We start from the raw sequence: 21,617 nt of genomic DNA on the forward strand, positions 1-21,617 counted from the left end.
TTTATTTCTTCGACTAAAAGGAGTCATGAAAGGAATGCATTTTCAGTCAGTTTCTGAAATTCAGAGTAATGTAATGCAAGTATTAAAACAGATACCAAGAAAGTGAGTACCAGAAATGTTACGATCAATGGATCCTATGCTGGAATGCACATGTACAGTCTGAAGGGGACTACTTTGAAGGCAATGGCTTCACATCTGTATAATTTTCAAGATAATTTTTAAATGAATTATTCTCGAAACTTTATTGTCGCAACTCTTATGTCATCAAAAGCTTTTTTACAATATCAAGGTTTAACATATAACTTAAACGATGCCGCTATTGCAAATTTGCTAATCTATAATTGGCTGTGTATAAATGATGTAAGTGCACTAAAATATACATAGGTTTACCATATTTAAATGCTGTTTCTAATGAGAGCAATTCTAACCTTAGCTTCTACCTAAACACACAGATCTAATGTGGGACAGTTTCTACTTAAAGCAAATTGCCATGGTGATAGCACCTTCCATTTCTCCAACAGCCAAGTGATCCATTTCTCTAATAGCCATCAGCTCCAATATTTTACTTAAAGAGCTTATCAAGGATAAGCTCTTTAAGACTGGGCAGATCTTGAAGTTTGAAAATAATGAATTTGGGAAAGTTTTGTATTATCTGGTAGACAAACAAAATAGATCACATCTGAACAGTCACTGAGTGCTGACTTTTGAAACATATAAACATAATTTGCATATACAGTGGAAACCACAACTATATTTTATAAAGTATTTTTACATTATTTCTAAGCAATAGAATCAAAACACTCCAGGGCTGAATTTTTTTTTTTAAACAAATACAATATTTACAAGCAACTATACATTAAATTTTATAAAATGATCTTGATTATTAACATCAATCAGTTATTTAACTGTATAAAGCATCTAATTCACTTGGACCTTAGCTATCTAGAGAATAAATAGATCCCACCCTCCTCAAGTTTTCCTGGCGCACTATAACCATAGCAGCTAATGTGCCAATAAACAACCATACCACACACACACACGCTCAAGTTTTCCTTGACTGTGTGTATTCTGGCTGAAAAATGGTCTTTTTAATAAGTCTAATTTCAGGAGGGGGGGAGGGAATCTGTAGTGCAAGATCAGATGAATAAGGATGATGTTGCAACACAATTACAGAATATCTGGACAGGTATTCAAAACTACTGTATAATGAAAAGTTCTTGTTAATATTTTACTCCTCCTCATATTCCATCTCTTAAATACTCAATTCCTAAGTAAGTCTTACTAACAATGCAATCTCCTGGTTTAAATTAATAATGAATTATTACTTTATAACTAAAAAATCATTTTAACTATGCTTAGAGCTGTTAATACAAATGTTTTCCTTCCCAAAAGAAAAAGGAAATGTCTGTTCAAAGAAGTGACATTTTATTCATAGGTCATAAAGCCATGTTTCATCTAAAAGTAATGCTTTTAGAAATCTTATATGGTAATCAAATTTCAACCAGTTCTTTTGAAATCTAAACTCTTCTTTTTGTTCAATCTGCTGCTACTGGGAACAAAGGAGCTGCATAATCATTTAACATGAGGGTGATTGTGGCAGGTCACCTGGCAGGTAATCCTGAAAATATTGACTCCACATTATCCCTTAATTAATGATTAAGGATCTGAAATTTTTTCTACCTTCCTAAATGTAGACAAGCTTTTTACTCCAATTTTTTTTGGAGAAATTTTAATAGTTTTTGAACTATTAAAAATTGTGGGAACCTGTCAAGTGACCAGTCACATTTTTCCAACTATTTGGCTTTTTTGTTTGACGAGTGGCAGTGAACCAGACAGGTTGTTGTTTGTTGTTTTATGGCACATTGGCATCTAAGGCCACATAATGCATCAAGTCAAAACCGATAGCTACTGATTACGCTGCTACAAAATTTTTAATTTTCTTTGTTTGTTAGTTGAAGATGACTTGCTTTCCTTTTCCTACTAATTCTATAAGCATTTACAGCCTTACATAAGTTGTTTTTGAAAGATTTATTATTCTTTTCACACAAAAAAAAAGTTTAGAAACAAATACAATATTCACTGAAGCTGCCTGCTACACTGTGGGTTGTAACATAAAAAGTTCACATTAAATGTTTGTTTATAGGTCAAAGTTACTTCCTTTCCCACTAGTTCTTTAAATATTTATGGTTGTACAGTCATTCAATATGCCAAAACAAAATTCTTTAGAAAGAGTTTTGTTTTGGCGTAAGAAAGATAAGAAACAAGATATTTATTTTAGGTAGTTAACATCTTGGGATATAGACTACTTGAAAAGTAGGAACATTTGTAATTTTCAAATTTTATACATCACAGTATGACAAATTTACTGTGATGTATAAAAAAAAAATTTTGATATAAACATTTTGATATAAATCTACAGACATTGACTTCCGTAAATGTCTGTAGATTTATATCAAAATTTTTGTTTGTTTTAATTTTTAACATTTATATATGTAATAAACAAATTTATGCACATTCATGTTTTAAATTTACATACATAAGTTTTTAAACTGAAAAATGGGAGAAATATATAGACTGATGTACATATTACATCTAAAGTCTTGCCTGACCAATTTGATTGGATAATATGATGCAGTCACAAAAGAACTGGATGCAGGGAATAACTTGGATATTATATACTTGGATCTTAGAAAGGCTTTTGATACTGTTGCACATGGAAGACTGCTGCACAAATTGGAGCAGTGTGGCATTGGAGGCAAATTGCTGCTATGGGTAAAGGGGTGGTTGAGGGGAAAAAGACAGAGAATGGTAATCAATGGACACTGCTCATCGCGGACTATTTACAATAAGTAGCATTAGCATTAGTAGAGGCATTTGATGCAAGAAAGCAAGCCAAAAAAAAAAAAAAAAAAAAAAAACCACTTCCACTTCACCCCTCTGTTCGTTCAAAATACCTGTCCAGCTGAACCTTAAACTTATTTAGGCTATCAACTTCCACGACAAGGGATGGTAGTCCGTTCCACCAACCAACCACTCGCTGGCTAAAGGCAAATTTCCGCACGTCTATCCTACATCTGTCTTTCCTCAATTTGAATTTATGCCCTCTCAGGTGATTATTCTGAGCGAGAGGAAGAATCCCATCAGCATTGAGCATGCTCAAACCATTCAATGCTTTATACACCTCTATCAGATCACCTCGCTGGTGCCTAGTCTCCAGACACTGTAATTTGCAAAACTTAAGCCTTTCTTCGTAAGAGCACCCCTTTGTTCCATTCACTAATCTTGCTGCACTTCTCTGTACTCGTTCCAGCAGCTCTACATCCTTCTTGAAATGAGGCCTCCAGACCTGTATACAGTACTCTAGGTGTGGCCTGACTATTGCCTTATACAAGGGAATAATCACCTCCTTATCCCTGCTAGAAAAATTCCTATATATCATTGACAATACACCATGAGCTACTCTTGCAGCCCGTCTGCACTGTTCAGAGAACTTCATATCTGCCTGCACAACCACCCCGAGGTCCCTTTCATTCTCTACCACTGTCAGTGTAGTACCACAGAGTTGATACGTTGCTCTGGGGTTGCTGTTTCCCATGTGTAGTACTTTATATTTGTCAATGTTAAACTTCATTTGCTACCTCTCAGCCCATCTGCTCAACCTTTCCAGATCCTGTTGCAGCAGCATAGTGTCAGTAGTGTCCTTGACAACCCTGCCTACCTTTGTATCGTCCGCAAACTTCGACATTAAGCTTGATATACCATCATCAATATCATTTATGAATACAGAAAACAATAATGGACCCAACACTGAGCCCTGAGGGACTCCACTAATAACATTAGTCCACGACGAGCAGTGTCCATTGATTACCACTCTCTGTCTTCTCCCCCTCAGCCACCCCTTTATCCACAGCAGCAATTTGCCTCCAATGTCACACTGCTCCAATTTGTGCAGCAGTCGTCCATGTGCAACAGTATCAAAAGCCTTTCTAAGATCCAAGTATATAATATCAAAGTTATTCCCTGCATGCAGTTCCTTTGTGACTGCATCATAGTATCCAATCAAATTGGTCAGGCAAGACTTCCCCTTAACAAAACCATGCTGTGTCCGAGCTATAACTGAAGTCTTGTCTAAATGATCCTGCAGTGCTTCTTTAACTAGTGCCTCCATTAATTTTCCTGGAACAGAAGTTAAACTCACAGGTCTATAATTACTTGTGTCGGCCTTTGATCCTCCTTTGTGAATTGGGGTCACATTTGCACATCTCCAGTCTGTGGGTACCTCCCCTGAGTCCAAGGAAGCTCTCATAATTATGGCTAAGGGTTTGCTTACTTCCTCTGCTGCCTCCTTTAATATAACTGGATAGATCCCATCCACCCCGGGTGCCTTTCTTGTGTTTATCTTCAACAATTTCTCCTCCACTTTACTCTCAGTTATTACAAGATTCTCTAGCTTACTGCTAGAGTTGAATACACCTCTGGCTTTCCCCTCGCTAAATAACTCCTCCTGTGTGAATGTCGATGCAAAATATTCATTTAGTTTGTTAGTAACCTGAGCAGGATCATCAACAGTTGACCCATCGATATCAAGTGGACCAATCTGATTCATCCCCTTCCTTCTAGAGTTTACGTAAGTAAAGAATTCATTGCTGTTTTTCTTTGCATCCCTTGCCAAAGATTTCTCGTAATCTGCCTTCGCCTGCCTAACCTCCTTTGTAACTTGGTTACAGATCAACTTGTATCTATCATAGGCTTCTGTGTCATGTGTTAATTTGTGTGTATCCCATGCATGTTTCTTCTCTGCCATATGCCTCATCAGTTCATCTGACATCTATTTAGGCCTAAACCTTGAACAATATTTCTTAGTTAGTATGTAAAGCCTAGTAGCTTCCAAGATAAGTTCTTTGAATGCTTCCCATTTTGCATTTGCTGTTGGTAACATCATCAGTTGGTCCCACTGTATAGAATTTAAATACTGTCTCAGTCCATTGTAGTCGCCTTTACGAAAGCAATAACCCTTCCCTTTACCCCTAATGGTAGTTACCTCTTTGAGTAAATCCCACTTCAGCACACTGTGATCACTGCCACCTAGTGGTTCATTTATCTGCAGATTCTTAATGCATGAAGAATCACTGCTGATAATCAAATCAAGAGTATTCCTCGCTCTAGTTGCCTCCCGAACATGCTGATGTAGAAAACAATCATCAATAAATCCACAAAAGCCTTGCTAGTGTGTGAGTGACCAGCCCCCAAATTATAATCAATATCTGGGAAATTAAAATCTCCCATTATAAGACTCTCTGATTTACTGGCCCACTCTATTTCCCTGTACAGTTTCTTATTATACTCATCAGAGTCATTAGGCCTATAGCACACTCCTACTCTCAATTTTGATCTCCCAATGCTTATGTCATACCAAACTGACTCGACACTGCACTGTCCAGCGATGTCCACTGGCTTCACTTCCTTGGATTTTATGTATTTCTTAACTAATAGCATAACCCCTCCAATCTTCTTATCCAGTCTATCCTTTCTGTAGACGTTGTACTCCCCAAATTCCAGTTCTGCATTCCTTATATCTGTGTGACACCAAGTCTCTGATATCCCAACAATATCTGCCTTTGATGTTTTGAGCAATACCTCAAATTCATCAAATTTATTTACTAAACTCCTAGCATTGGTGTACACGCAAGTATACATGCACCTATTTCTATTCTTAGCTACCCTAACACAACCCATGTGTTTACTTGTACCGCAATGACTCCCAGCAGTCTCTGAAATATCCTGAATCTTGTTTTTCAGGCTTCTGCTCATTCCAATAGAAGCAGTGCAAGAATCTCTTTCACCTCTGCCAGTGGCTACTGTTAATCTATTCGTCTTTGTATCCCCCCAAGACTAATGTTATTAGTGGAGTTCCTCAAAGTTCAGTGTTGGGTCCATTATTGTTTTCTGTATTTATAAATAATACTGATGATGGTATATCAAGCTTAATGTCCAAGTTTACAGACGATACAAAGGTTGGCAGGGTTGTTAAGGACACTACTGACGCTATGCTGCTGCTGCAACAGGATCTGGAAAGGTTGAGCAGATGGGCTGAGAGGTGGCAAATGAAGTTTAACATTGACAAATGTAAAGTACTACATATTGGAAACAGCAACCCCAGAGCAACGTATCAACTCTGTGGTACTACACTAACAGTGGTAGAGAATGAAAGGGACATCGGGGTGGTTGTGCAGGCAAATATGAAGTTCTCTGAGCAGTGCAGACAGGCTGCAAGAGTAGCTTGTGGTGTCTTATCAATGATATACAGAAATTTTTCTAGATGGGATAAGGAGGTGATTATTCCCTTGTATAAGGCAATGGTCAGGCCACACCTTGAGTACTGTATACAGGTCTGGAGGCCTCATTTCAAGAAGGATGTAGAGCTGCTGGAACGAGTACGAGAAGGGCAACAAGATTAGTGAATGGAACAAAGAGTTGCTCTTATGAAAAAAGGCTTAAGTTTTGCAAATTACAGTGTCTGGAGACTAGGCACCGGCGAGGTTTGGTTTGGTTTGGTTTGGTTTTATTGGCGCATTAGCTACTAAGGCTATAATGCGCCAAGACCAGGTCATTTATAAAAAATTTTAAACTTTCAGTGACCTAATTAGTTAGGTCACTATGTCAAAAGGTATAACAAATATATAAAAGAAAAATGTAAATTTTATATACGAGTAAAAATATTTATTGATTTTAAAAAGCTAAAAACAGCAGACACATTGTCATTCTCAGATAAAATCTGACTGAGTGTATACGGCTCAGTCAGATGGTTAAAAGCGGTAAAACGGATATTGCTAAAATCTGGACATTCAATTAAAATGTGTCTAATTGATAAAATTGTGCCACAGGACTCACACATAGGAGGGTCATCGGCCCTCAGCAAAAAAGAATGAGTCAAATGACTATGTCCTATGCGGGTCCGGGCAAGAACAACTTCCTCCTTACGATTCCTGCGCAGACTAGACTGCCACTGTTCAATTACAGGTTTTATACGATATAGTTTATTCCCAGTCTGTCCATTCCACAAATCCTGCCATTGGGAATGTATCTTCTGCTGTATTGTTTGCCTGTAGTCTGTATAGGGGACTGACAGGCAGCGATTATTACTGGAGATTGCTGATTTAGCTGCGATGTCAGCCAAATCATTTCCCCTAATCCCAATGTGGCTGGGAATCCAGCAGAAGCGGATATCATATTCACGTCCACGGAGGAAGTGAATCTTCTGCTGGATACTAGACAGAATTGGATGAGGATTATATCTCACAGATATTAAAGCCTGTAACATGCTGAGCGAGTCGGAATATAAAATGAACCGTTGGTATTGGCATTCACTAATGTGATCCAAGGCTAACTCTATAGCGTGCAGCTCTGCAGTAAATATGCTGCATTCAGAGGGAATCTGCTCCGATGTAGTGGTGTCTGTAAAGACAGCAGCAGATCCCACATATGATTCCGGCTTCGAACTGTCTGTGTAGACTGGCGCGAAGTCGGAATATTCAGTTCGGTGTGCTGAATGAAGCTGCAGGTAGACAGATGATGGAGTGTCTGACTTCCCCCAATTTCTAAGAGTCACATGCCGGGACATGAGCATGCCAGGGTGGAAAGGGTTGCTTTGGTGTTTGGGCAACCTTGTCTACCTTGATATTAAGTTCTTTGAGTAGCTCTTGGAAACGAATACCAAAAGGACGATTGGCAGTCTTGCGGGTATTGTATAAATTTTCCCATCGTGGCTCAAAAACGAATGGCCACGTAGGATGGTCTGGCAGGGATTTCAGTTTTAAAGCGTACTTTAAAGACAACTGCTTACGTCGAAGTGATAACGGTGGTTCGTTTGCTTCGACGTATAAGCTCTGGACAGGAGATGTGCAATATGCTCCAGTAGCAATACGTAGGGCCTGATGATGGACAGGGTCCAGCCATCGCAGGACACTGTCTCTGGCTGAGGAATATACCTGGGACCCATAATCTAGTTTGGATCGCACAAGTGCACGGTAAAGCCAAAGAAGGATACATCGGTCTGCTCCCCAAGATGTAGAGGAGAGCGAGCGGAGAATATTAAGCCCACGTGTGCACTTTGTGCGGAGTTGACGGATATGATCCAAAAAGGTCAGTTTTTTATCGAATATGAGTCCCAAGAAATTTATGTTCGCTGCTACTGGAATAGCACATTGTCCGAGCCTTAATTCGGGTTCAGGATGAAGATTACGCTTGCGACAAAAGTGTACGCAAACGGTCTTCTCCGGCGAGAACCTGAAGCCATTGGCAAGTGCCCAGGAATTCAGATTATCAATGGCTTTCTGCAGTTGTCTTTCAATAACCCTCATGTTGCACGACTGACAAAAAATGCTAAAGTCATCAACATAGAGGGCACTGTTTACAGTTGGAGGAAGTTGTTCTGTGGTTGAATTTATTTTGATGGCAAAAAGCGTGACACTTAATACTGATCCTTGTGGTACTCCCTCCTCTTGACTGAAGGAAGGAGAGAGCGAGGATCACACGCGAACTTGGAAAGATCGATTGGCTAGAAAGTTTTTAATAAAAATTGGGAGTTGCCCCCTAAGACCAAGGCTATGCAGATCTTTTAAGATGCCAAATTTCCAAGTTGTGTCATACGCTTTCTCCATGTCAAAGAACACCGACACCAAGTGTTCGCGTTTTAAGAAAGCATCCCGGATGGATGCTTCCAATCTAATAAGATGGTCCAAAGTGGACCGGTTCCTTCGGAAGCCGCACTGGATGCTGGAGAGAAGGTCATTTGATTCTAAATACCATATTAAACGAGAATTAAGCATTCTCTCCAGGATTTTGCACAGACAGCTAGTCAGAGCAATAGGACGATAATTGGTGGTGACTTTTGGATCCTTTCCTGCTTAGGAAAGGCAAGAACGATTGCCTTTCGCCAGGAGTCTGGAAACTGCCCTTCAATAAAGATTCTGTTATACAGAAGGAGCAGACAATCCATAGATTTTGGTGAAAGATGTTTAATCATTTCATAATGGATGCCATCTGGTCCAACAGCACTTGCTTTGGAAAGAGTGAGGGCTCTTTTCAGTTCCTCTATAGTGAACACCCCATTGTAGGGATAGAGGCCCTTGGACTTAAAATTAAGTGCTTGTTTTTCCAGTTTATGTTTCAGGACCAGGAACTCTGGGGAGTACGAGGATGTTGCGGAGATGTTAGAGAATGTTTCCCCAAGAGCATTGGCTATTGCAGTTGGATCTGCAATAGTGCATCCATTATAATCTAGGATTGAAGAAGGGTGGGATGTATATTTTCCCTTCATTTTCCGGATTTTATCCCAGACTACCTTAGATTTGGTAGACTGGTTAATAGATGATGTAAAACGGATCCACGATTCCTTTTGACTCTGACGACGGATGTAGCGTGCTTTGGCTCGTGCACGTTTGAAGGCTATAAGGTTGTTCGTGGTAGGATATTGGCGAAATATCCCCCACGCTTTGTTTTGAGCCTTTTTTGCTGTTGTGCATTGTGAATTCCACCAAGGTTTGGGAAATGGTGGAAACCGGGCAGATGTTTTTGGGACAGCATTAGCAGCTGCTTGGACGATGATTTCTGTGATGTACTTTACTGCGTCATTGATCGGCTCCCGACTGACTGCACTGAGGTCGAAATTTGCCTGATGTTGGAAGGCATTCCAGTCACCCTGATCAAACTTCCACCGTGGTAACCTAAAAGGAAGACACGGTCTCCCACTGTTTAACAAGGTTATCACAGGGAAGTGATCACTTCCGTATGGATTCTCCTCCACTTCCCAAGTGAGTGAAGGGAGTAGAGAAGGGGAGCAGATAGAGAGATCAATGGCAGAAAAAGTACGGGTAGGCATGTGGAAAAAGGTGTTTGTTCAGTATTTAGAAGGGAGAGGTCATTGAGCATACGCTCTATGACTCGTCCCTTTCCGTTGATGTTAGCACTACCCCACAGGGTGTTATGTCCATTCATATCCCCGAGAAGTAAGTAAGGCGGAGGCAGCTGCGTTACAAGATCATCAAGGTCTTCCTGGGGGATGTCAGTCCCAGATGGCAAATAAAGAGAGCAAACTGTTAATATAAATCCCAATGAAAGGCAAATTGCAACAGCTTCCATGCTAGTTGTAATTAACAAGAGCTGCACTGGGGTCTGGTTACCCACAAGGATAGCCACTCCCCCATGAGCAGAGCCATCCGCAATTCTATCCTTTCGAAAAATTGTGATGTTGTGCATGGTGGGATCATCATTAGCCTTTAGATATGTCTCCTGCAAGCAAAAGCAAACTGGCTTGTGCTTTTGCAGGAGGTCCTTGATGTCATCAATATTTCGCCGGAATCCACGACAATTCCATTGTAGGAATTTAGCCATTATTTTGGCTTGGTGGGTCCATCAGGCGTCTTCCGAGGTGCTGAGGGCTTACTTTTATCAGTCTTGGGTTTATCTTTTTTGGGCAAGAATGGACGCTGTCCCGTGTCCATTCCTTCCTCCGCAAAGAGTTCCAAGACTGAATCTTCGGATACCTCCTTCTGCTCGACATCCCTGTTTTCTTGGGTTCTAGGGGGGGACTTCCCCTTTCTTATTCTTTTCTTTCATAATTTCCTTTGTTGCTTGTGGAGCATTAGGAGGTACTGATATAGGAGTGGCAGCTGATTGGTTTTTCTGTGCAGGTTTTTGAGAACTTAAAAGATAACACGCGATGGGAGTGAAAGACTCCTTTGGAGGAATGGTCATGTCCGTCTGAGTTCCGACGGAACATCTCCCTGCTACCTTCTGGGCGTAGGTAGGTTTGTTGATATTCAGGGGTTTTACCGATTTCCTTGCCTCCTGATATGATATATTTAGCTCTGCCTTCAGCCCTTGAATTTCTTTTTCTTCTTTCCACCTCTGGCATGCTCGTGAGTAGGCTAGGTGTTCGCCTTCACAGTTAATACAGGTGGGTTTTGCGGCTGAACATGCTGCTGTTTCGTGGTCCTTTGCACCGCATCGAGCACATACAAGGACTCCACGGCAGGCCATTTGAGAGTGTCCATACTTCTGGCATTTAAAACACCGTGAAGGGTTCAGAACGTATGGATGCACTGAACAATTGATGTATCCAGCTTTAATCTCATCAGGAGGTTTAGGAGAGTTAAAAGTCAGGATAACGCTCCTGGTTTTAACAAGTTTTCCATCCCTTCGTGCAGTAATTCTTTTGATGGCAATAACTCCCTGTGGTTTTAATTCGGAGCAGATTTCCTCCTCGGTTACGTCGAGAAGGTCCCACTCCGAAATGACACCTCTCGATGAATTAAGTGTTCTTTGTGGTGTCACTGTTATAGGTATTCCTCCGATTGATGTTGTTCGGAGTAGATGTTCAGATTGCCTGTCATTTTTAGTTTCAATTAAAAGGTCTCCAGAACGAAGCCTCTTAACTGATTTGGGTGAACCTGCTAACCCATCTAACCCTTTTTGAATAAAAAAGGGCGACATTTTACCAATCGGTGTTTCATTTGTAGAATGCATGATTAAGAACCTTGGGACAGGCCCTGATGGTAATTCGTTTCGCTGCCTCTTTTTAGCAATAATGCTATCTGTATCTTTTTCATTGATTTCTGATAGGGACCGGGTTGGGGCCCCTGAAGAAGTAAGTTTATCAGGATTCATATAGTTTTTAAGTTGTTCAGTGCCCGGGCTCCCCACCCACCATAGAGCCCAAAGGGACGCCCACTACGAGGCATGCAATAAATGCGCTTGGGAGTGGGACGCCAGGGCTACCCAGACACTATACCTGCACCGCCGCCAGCCTGAATCCTGTCCCTCGGACCATGAGGGTAGGGGCGTGGCATTGACACGGTTGACCCTCGCAGACGAGCCTACTAGCCGATTGATCCTAGCTGGGCCTTCCAGGACCACCCGTCTTGTCGAAGCAGGGGCCAAAGTGGTGTATTGAAGCTGAGCCCCTCAACCACCAGGATCCCCCTTTCCGAATTTCCACGGGTCGCAGCGCACGGCAAACACGCCGGATTCCACTGATGTAAGCCTGGAACCTGGGCTGTGGGCATTGGATCCCAGTGATGCTAGTCTGGAAGTCCAGCAGCGTCACTGGGAGGTCCCCTCACCACGTACAGGTGCCCACGTCGAGGGGCCCGGCGAAGTGATCTGATAGAGATGTATAAAGCCTTGAATGGTTTGAGCATGCTCAATGCTGATGGGATTCTGCCTCTTGCTCAGAATAATCACCTGAGAGGGCATAAATTCAAATTGAGGAAAGACAGATGTAGGATATGTGTGGAAATTTGCCTTTAGCCAGCAGGTAGTTGGAACAGACTTCCATCCCTTGTTGTGGAAGTTGATAGCCTAAATAAATTTAAGGCTCAGCTGGACAGGTATTTTGAACGAACAGAGGAATGAAGTTTTTTTTTTTTTTTTTTTTTTGGTTGATGCTGCATAAGCTTGCTTTCTTGCATCATATGCCTCTACTAATGCTAATACTAATGCATCCCATTTTTCTTCCAACTCCTGTATTAATGATCTTGGTAAAACACCTCCCACCATTCCCAACATGCTCCATTCAATGCCTCCTGTGGTCTTCCGTCAAAAGGATGTCAGAAGTATTTTGACAAATCTTGATGCTAAGAAAGCTCCAGGTCCTGATGGTATTTCTCCACTTGTTCTCAAAACCTGTGCTCCTGAACTTACTCCCGTTCTTTGCCACCTTTTTTTCATTTTCTTATTCCAAAGTGTTCTTCCTTCTGCTTGGAAATTTGCTCATATCCAGCCAGTTTCCGTCAGTGTCAATCCACTGGTGATATTCTGGCTTATGTTACCCATTTATGGACTAATTCAATGGAAAAAGTTCAGAGAAACATAAGCAGTTGCTCTTGACATCTCAAAGGCTATCGATTTTGTTTGTCATAAATGTCTCCTAAACAAGCTTCCATCTTATGGTTTGCCAGATGTGTTTTGTAATTGGTTATCCAGTTCTCTCTGATCGCTCACTGAGGGTGATGGTAGATGGCTCTCTGTCTTCTAACTTTTCCACTAACGTGGTGTCGCCCAAGGTTCAGTTCTTTCCCCCATTCTTTTCCTCTTGTATATTAACGACCTTCTTCCATTGACTGGAAATCCTATCCATAGTTTTGCCAATGACTGCACATTGCATTCTACTTTCCATTTTGAGAAACCTTGCCCAGCTCAATCAGCTTCAACTTCTCGAATATCCACTACCAATTCGTTAAATGCCGATCGCCAGGTAATTCTCTAGTTGGGCAAAGACAACTTAGTTGATTTCAATTCTTCTAAAACTCAGTCTTGTCTTATATCTCACAAAAAGGATTCTTCTGCTCCTATGTTTATCTTTGGTGACACTCCAATTTCCAGGCAAAATGGTATATCTCTTTTGGGGATTACCCTGACTTCTGATCTCTCTTGGCACAAGCACATTACAAATATTGCTTCCTCGGCATCTAAAAAACTTGGTTATCTCTTTTGTTCTCATCATTACTTTTCTTCCAAACAGCTGTTCACTCTGTACAAATCGCAAATCCACCCTACCATGGAATATTGTTCTCACATCTGGATAGATCCCATCCACCCCAGGTGCCTTTATGTTTATCTTAAACAATTTCTCCTCCACTTTGCTCTCAGTTATTACAAAATCATCTAGCTCACTGCCAGATTTTAATTCACCTCTGGCATTCCCCACTCTGAATAATTCCTTATGGGTGAATGTAGATGCAAAGTATTCATTTAGTTTGTTAGGTTGAACCATCAATATCCAGTGGACCAATCTAATTCATCCACTTAGATATATATATATATATATATATATATATATATATATATCTTTTTTTTTTTTTTTTTTTTATCCAATGGGACATTGCTGCAATAAAGCTTCTTACATAGACCAGAACATGAATTCCTTCAGATGCAGTCTGTAGGCAAACTCCAATTGTCTTGATAGGTATTTTAAAAAGGAAGACAAAAATAAAAAAAATAATAATAATAAAACAAAAAAAGTTAAATTTATTGTGCTAATCTGAACTAACAAAACCAGTACTTACAGTGGAGGCAGATAACTTTCAAGGGTTGATAATCAAAAGAAATAGTCAAACAACATTAGTACCCAAGTTAAAACATGGAATGCTTCAGTGTTTCAAATTCTCCCCCACCTCTGATAATTTAAAAATAAACAAATATTCCACATACTGAAGAGCTCAAGGGGCATACATAAGTATAAAAATTTCTAAAAAAAATTGAACTAAACACAACCTTAGTCTTAAATTATAAAAAAGTAAATCGAGTTGATCACACAGTTCATGCATGTTATCATTTTTATTATAATTATAAAAACAGTGAGTTCAGTGATCCAATTTTTTTTTTTTTTCTCCCTTAGATCACTAAACTGGAATCATCCTTAGAAAATTCATTAATAAAATAGTATTATACAATGATCAACAAGAAGATGAAGGAAATATCTTACCTTACATTTGGAAGGTTCAAAGAATTTCTGTACTCTCGTAATGCTTCTGCAGGATGGATATCACCAGGTGTAGTCTGATTATCAGTACAAATGATGATAATGTCAAATGGACGCTTCTTTTCTTGAGCCCACTGCAGAGGTGCTGACATATTCACAGGACCCATAGGAGTCTAATATTAAGTAAAAAAGAATGAAATCTTTTGCAGGAAAACAGAAAATGAAAATGTCTGGCCACATTAAAGAATAATCTAACATGGCTGATTATCTAAGCACAACATTTGGCTTAGAGCCCATTACATATATACTGGAATATTTCAAGGACATGTGACTGAATTGGTAGTGGCATTCACCTACCTACAAACAACTGAGTGGAGTGTTCAATTTCCACTTTTTCCTTGAATTAAAATTTTACAACAGACTTTTCCAGTAAGCAAGAATTTAATCACATACTAAAACTCTAAATTCTACCTTTAGGACAGTTTTCTAAAACCGATACACTACCACAAGATTTCAGATAAGCCACAAAATTCATTAATGAAGACAATTTTTTTCAATTACAGAAATGGGATAAGAGCACTACCCAGTATTTTTTGCACTCATTATTAATAGTTCACTGTCCTAATTTTATTCATATCTTAAAATAAATGAAATCAGTAAACTAAAGCATTAAATGCTTGGAAACATGGGTTGATGAGGGAAACACCTCGGGGTGCTCCTCTCATTCACTCATCACTATCTGTCAAATTGCAGAAAAGATAAGAGAGGGAGCGTTGCCATCTTCTTCAAGACTTTCTTCACGCAGCTACATATCCACAGCAATAAAACACCACACTACGAAGCAGCATGGCAATTTTCAGCAAGAATGGAAAAAGGATCCAAATTGGCCTCATGTATCTCCCCCAGGACACACCCCATCAATCAGAGAAGACCATTTCATGGATATCTTCCCATCCATGTCCCGAAATCCAAACAACCATTTTAGGGGATTTTAACATGACTCTGCCAAGGTTCAAGGAGGCACAGCAAAACATGGAAGATATCATGCTGAACTTGGGCTTGGCTTCAAACAGTAGGCACATTCAACCTTCCACCCTGATCTGGAACAACATTCTCCCCTCCCTGTAGTGGCCATCATAGATACAGCCAGGGCCTCACTTGAGCATGTTAAGATCTCAAGAGATATGATAATGAAAGCAATTAACAGCCTACCCAACAAACCTACAGTTGGTCCCAACAGATTCCCACTCTTTATTCTGAAAATTTGCAGTGTTTACATGCTCAACCTGTTACAATCTTCAACTGCACTCTCAAGTCTGGCATCACACCGATATCTGGTATCTACTAACAAACCGAATGGCCTAAAAGGCTACAGAGCAATCTTCATATCTTGTGGGCTGCTAAAAGTTTTTGAAAAAAATGATCCTGCCCATCTTTGTTGAACACTGCTTCAACAGACAACCACAACATCTCCATACTGTTATTCCTAGAAAGTTTATGTTGTCTAATCTCTTAATGACTAGCTGGGCAATTCAAAAAGCCCTAAATACTAAGAAACAACTTGAAATCTTATTCCTGGACATACAAGCAGCTTTTGACACACTTTGCAAAACAGAGCTGGTTAATTTTGAAATATTATTTCAGAATAAAAGGAAATTTACTTGCCATTCTCAAATCAACTTCTCAACAAACAGACAAACTTTTATCAAATATAACCACAGACTGGAGAGCGCCACACAACCTCTGTGTCACCCCACAAAGGGGAGTTCGCAGTTTTTTGCCACAGCTTTAGAGCCCTTTCTTGCGAAGCACCCAAACTTCCTCTCATACTCTGATGATCTCGAGCTGCTCATCACATCGGATGACCCAGCAAAAGTAGATGCACTCTCCTCTGAAACACAGAACATCCTGGTTGAAGGTCTTTGAGATAACAGAAGGAGAAAAGGCAGAATGTACTGGAACTTAGGAACAAGTTTGAGCTTCTGCAGACCTTACAGGACCAAGATATCGACAAGGAATTCAATTTTCTGAAAGTCCAAGAAACTAAACGTAAAAAATAAATCCAAAGAAGAAAAAATTAGTCAAGAAACACTTGTCATGATGAACCGAAGATGACAAATGAAGGGCAAGATAAACACTGACAAGGAAAAAATTGAGTATACTGAGTTATGCAAAGCCATTAGAAAGAGACTCTGAGAAGACATAAGATTTAACACAAGAAAATTAGAACAAGAATTAAGGGAAAACAAGACTTAAATACAAAAATACAGTAATACAGAAAGAAAAAATGACACTAAATCTGAAGAATAGTGATGGTGTACTTATAAATAGCAGAGAAAGCATAATTCAAATGGCAGAAGACTACTATAAAGTATTATATAAGGAGCAAAGGAATGATGCCAGCAGTGGGGAAGATGGATCACAAATTAGCAACACATACAACATACCCAATATTCTTCCTGATGAGGTAGAACATGCATTGAAGAAAATGAAAAATCAAAAAGCCCTAAGTGAAGATGAAGTTAGTGTAGGGTTGTTAAAATTAGGAGGAAGAGACACAAACAGAAACTGGCAAGACTTCACAAAATACATTAGGAAAGGCATGATTGCCTACAGAGTGGAATAATGCAATGATAATTTTGCTGCATAAGAAAGGAGATAAATTGGAAATTATAGACCAATTAGCTTGCTGCTCCATATCTACAAGTTGTTCACAAAGGTCATTACTAACAGTACAGGATTCTCAACTATGGATCACCTTCACGTAATATCACAGCTAATGGAGAAAGCATATGAATATAAAATACCATTATGCTTGGCATTTGTGGATTAAAAAGGCATTTGACTCCATACAGCATAAGGCAATGTTTTGGGCACTGGAAAGACAAGGCATAGATACCCTCCATATATTATGATTTTGGAGAAAATATATGAGGATGCTATCTCCTTTATTAGACTAGATAAAGAAATTCGCAAATTTAAAATTGAGAAAGGAGTTCTACAAGAAGACAATATCTCTAAAGTTGTTTACGCTTCTGAAAAAGCTTTCAGATTGGACTAGTTGCAGAAAGGAGTCAATCTGAATGGAAAGTACCTAAACTGTTCATGATTTGCAGACATTTGCATGACATTGTAATTATAAGTCATGATCCCGAAAAATTTGAGGAAAATCTTAATCAGTTATGCAGAGTTAATAAGGATTTTGGACTAAAGAAGAATGTCATTAAAACAAAAGAAATAATGAACAAGTATGCCAAAGGAAGGGATATAATCATTGAAGGAGCAGAAATTGAAAAGATGGATTCATATACTGATCTTGGACAAGTCATTAACTGTAATAATGATAAATGGCTGGAAGTCAAGAGAAGAATAAACTTCAGATGGATAACATTCAGGAATTCAGTCACATACTGAGGAGCAATATCCCAATTTGTCTGAAACGTAAAATAATGAACCAATGTATACTCCCCACTATGACTTATGGAAGTGAAATTTGGGCACTCACCAAAAGAATGGAAGAGAAGCTGAAAACTGTGCAGAAAAGAATGGAATGAATTATATTAAGAATCAGACTATTGGATAACAAGAGAAACACACATAGATTAGGCAGCAGATTCAAGTAAAGGACATTCTTATCAAAACTAAAGAGCTGAAATGGACTTGGGCAAAACATACGGTTCAAAGACATGACAACAGCTGAATTAAGAAACTAACAGAATGGTAACCAAAAGAAGGAGCTAAAAGAAAATCATCAGGAAGATGACAACAGAGATGAACAGATGAAATTCAAGTGTTCGTGGGCAGTAAATGGATGGCCATTGCACAAAACAGAAGAAAGTGGAAAGTTACTGGAGAGGCTTTCATCCTGCAGTGGATTAAAAATGGCTGATGATGATGATTAGATTGTAGATTTCAATAGAAATATAATATTGGTGTAAATACACCATAGTTTACCAGTAAGTTTAACTACATAAGTAGTGTAAAGGCATCGTTTGATTTTTATCTCATATTGTAGCTACCTTCAACAATGAGATACCAGGTATTGCACTACTTCGAATAAACAAGGTTTCTCTAATAGAGGAGTCTACTGTTATTTATTCTCAGTGGGCACCACCACCCAGATGCTTCGAAACAGTGCCGTCTAGGTGGTGCCCACCGAGAATAAATAACAGTAGTCTCCTCTGTTAGAGAAACATTGTTTATTCAAAGTAGTGCAGCACCTGGTATCCCATTGTGAAGGTAGCCACAATATGAGATAAAAATCAAACGATGCCTTTACACTACTTATGTAGTTAAACTTATGGGCGAACTCTGATGTATTTATGCCAATATTATATAATTAATTTCAACCCATAACATATGTCTTACGCATTTATTCTTCAAAATAGAAATACAATGAAATAAACTATTTTTATGTATTAACTGAGATTGATTTATCTTTAACAATAATATACATACTTAGTTACTTTATATGTCATTTTTATTAAGTTAAAACTGAATTTTAAATTTAATACATCTGCAATTCTCTCATACCTCTCGCATTCTCCTTGTAATATCAACCAGTGCCATTTTATTATTTACATCAATACTGGTCATTCCTTTTGCTGAAAATGCAAGTGCTGTCACATTGGACAACTCAGCACGCACTAGGGCCATAAGTAAAACTGCTGTTACATCAGCAGGAGTCAAAACAGGACATCCAACGGTCCTACTATGAACCATCGGATTCCTCACATCCACAGCAATTAAGTACCTTTTTCCAGTTGATGGTACCATCTAGAAAAAAAAAAAAAAACCACACTAAATTTGCATTAAAGGCAACAATACTGAGAATATATATATTCTAAAAATTGCTATACAATTTAACAAAAAAAAAAAAAAAAAATTAATTCATCCATAAAATAAGCCAAACAAAACTAACTATAAATAAATACCTCTCCTCTGAGTTGCTTATAAACTAGAATTTTGAATTACTGAATTTCATTCAAACTAAATATTAATTAAACAAGAATTTAAACTATAAATGTTTTATCTGGTTTTACAAGTCATACGTGGTGGGGAAAAAACTGAACTAAGTTAAAACCAAGGGCTTGCATACTCTTTGTGCCTATATTTCTACAAAGTCAGGGCCCTGCACCTGTGCAGCCAGGAACTGCAAATTCAGTCCAGTTTTTAATGCAGTGCAGATACTTAGCTCTTAACCTTTGTAAACTTTTGTGTACAGCTGAATATTGCTATTTAGCTGGAATAAAATTCAGTGATTCAAAATGCTATTTTAGATATGCTCCTTAGAACTTTTATATTTCACTAAGAAGAGAACTTATTTTTAGGATTTTTTTTTTGTTATTTAAGTGTCAAGCTATTTAACCAGGAGACTTCCACTCCTCACTTTGTTGGGTAACCTGTTAGTAGGAAATCATCTACATGGCTACCAAATAAACAAGGATCATCATCTGTCATTTGTCATTTTTTTCTCCAACAAATACATGCTGAGAACTTGCAAATTCAGGTGTACAATTGTTTTGTTACATGCTCAGCCATGTTGCAAATACATCTCATTTGTAAACTACAACTACAAAGGATAACACACATCATAGTGAAGTAACAAATGCCATTTGCAGTTGTAGTTCACAAATGAGATGCAATTGCAACATAGCTGAGCATTTAACAAAACAATTGCACACCTGAATTTGCAAGTTCTCAGCATGTATTTGTTGGAGAAAACTTGAAAATTTACATTTGCATGTCACTCCATAAAAGTGCGCTATTATTAAGGCCACAATAAATATCCATATAGTAGATTGTTCAATAGACTGTCTGATTCTCCTAATTGTTTTGACCAGTGTATTTGCAATATGACAAATTATAAAAATGTCAGGGAAAAATAACAAGAATTTACATTTAGGATCTGTTTATTACAAAAAAAAAAAAAAAAGCATATCTTCTCAGTAAACTGAGATGGTCTACCATGTATATAAAAAGGGAAAGGACTTAAAGCAAAAATATGCCCATTTCACATTTTAGAAATATGTGGCACCAAGGGGAGTATAAAAATGGTATATAAAATGACAAATAAGGCATTGGGAGACTGGAGCATTGAAGGAAGCACTTGAAAAAGGTTTAAACTTGGAGTACAGTAAGGTTGCACCTTATCCAAACTTCTTTATGTACAATAAAACCTTTTCCAACAACCACCTCCTTAAAGTGACCACTGCTGTAGATGAGCAAATAATCACAAAAAAAAAAAAAAATACCATATTTATGCAATTATTTTCTCTAAGGCAACCCTCAACTTCCTAACACACACACACACACACACACACACACACACACACTCTTTCTCTCTCTCTCTTCAAAAAACGTTAAAAAAAAAATACATCTCTTCTAATCATGACTATCCTCAGAACTCAGTTGATGAAAAACTAGTTTAGAGGTATAATGAGTGATTTTTCTAGGTATTGGGGGACCAGCATTAATTGCTGTTTCTGTTCACTTGGAGTATATTTAAATTACAGCAAAAGCATTGGGAGGTCTGGTACAAAAAAAATTTTTTTTAAATGTTGTCAACTATCGATGAGAATTAATAACCAGACTAAACTTCGAAAAATTTGCATCTCATCTTTCAAGGCATAAATCTGAAGATAAGTGTATTTTACTAAAGGAAAGAGAGCTCTAAGGAAATCTTCTCAATCAAATAAACAATTTTTGTTAAACAAAAAACATTAAAAATAAAAATACATTAAAAAATACATTGAATATATACAAAGCATTAAAAAATTAAATAAAACAGTAAACAAAAATAAATTGTACTTAAAAACAAATAACATTTCAGTTAATTCACTGGACAAAAGTTTACAGGTGGCAATACAACCTCCAATTGCTTACACAAAAGTTTACCTGACCTTCACTAGTTCACTTGTGTCAGTTTTGAATAAGCCCCAGGTTAGCAAACAGAGATTGGAGGGGAGGGGGGGGGAAGGGGATGTTCAAGTTACAAAAACAAATCAAAGTAACAGAAGATGCTTAAAGGATAATGTCTCAGAGAAGACTGGCTGAAAAATACCACTGCAACAAGACAAATCCTGGTAACTTTGAAAAATAAGGTGATAAAAAATAAGTAGTTTGACAATGATAA

The 21,617-nt window shown here is 38.4% G+C and overlaps 1 protein-coding gene across 3 annotated transcripts in view; it reads right to left on the minus strand.

Moving 5' to 3' along the window:
* LOC150087158 (RNA-binding protein Ro60) overlaps positions 1-21,617 on the minus strand; it is a 164,579-nt gene that overhangs the window by 50,005 nt on the left and 92,957 nt on the right. For all 3 annotated transcript variants that reach the window (XR_016546902.1, XM_090372993.1, XM_090372994.1), the window contains exons 5-6: positions 19,016-19,258; positions 14,486-14,655 (exon numbers count right to left, since the gene is read on the minus strand). Coding sequence is in view for 2 of the 3 variants with exons in the window: in XM_090372993.1 (XP_090229119.1) it covers positions 14,486-14,655; positions 19,016-19,258 (413 nt within the window). In the remaining variant the exon portion in view is untranslated. The remainder of the gene's footprint in view (positions 1-14,485; positions 14,656-19,015; positions 19,259-21,617) is intronic.

The sequence above is a fragment of the Mastigoproctus giganteus genome, chromosome 4 (assembly GCF_048544385.1).
Source record: "Mastigoproctus giganteus isolate SK-2022 chromosome 4, ASM4854438v1, whole genome shotgun sequence".
NCBI lineage: Eukaryota > Metazoa > Arthropoda > Arachnida > Uropygi > Thelyphonidae > Mastigoproctus > Mastigoproctus giganteus.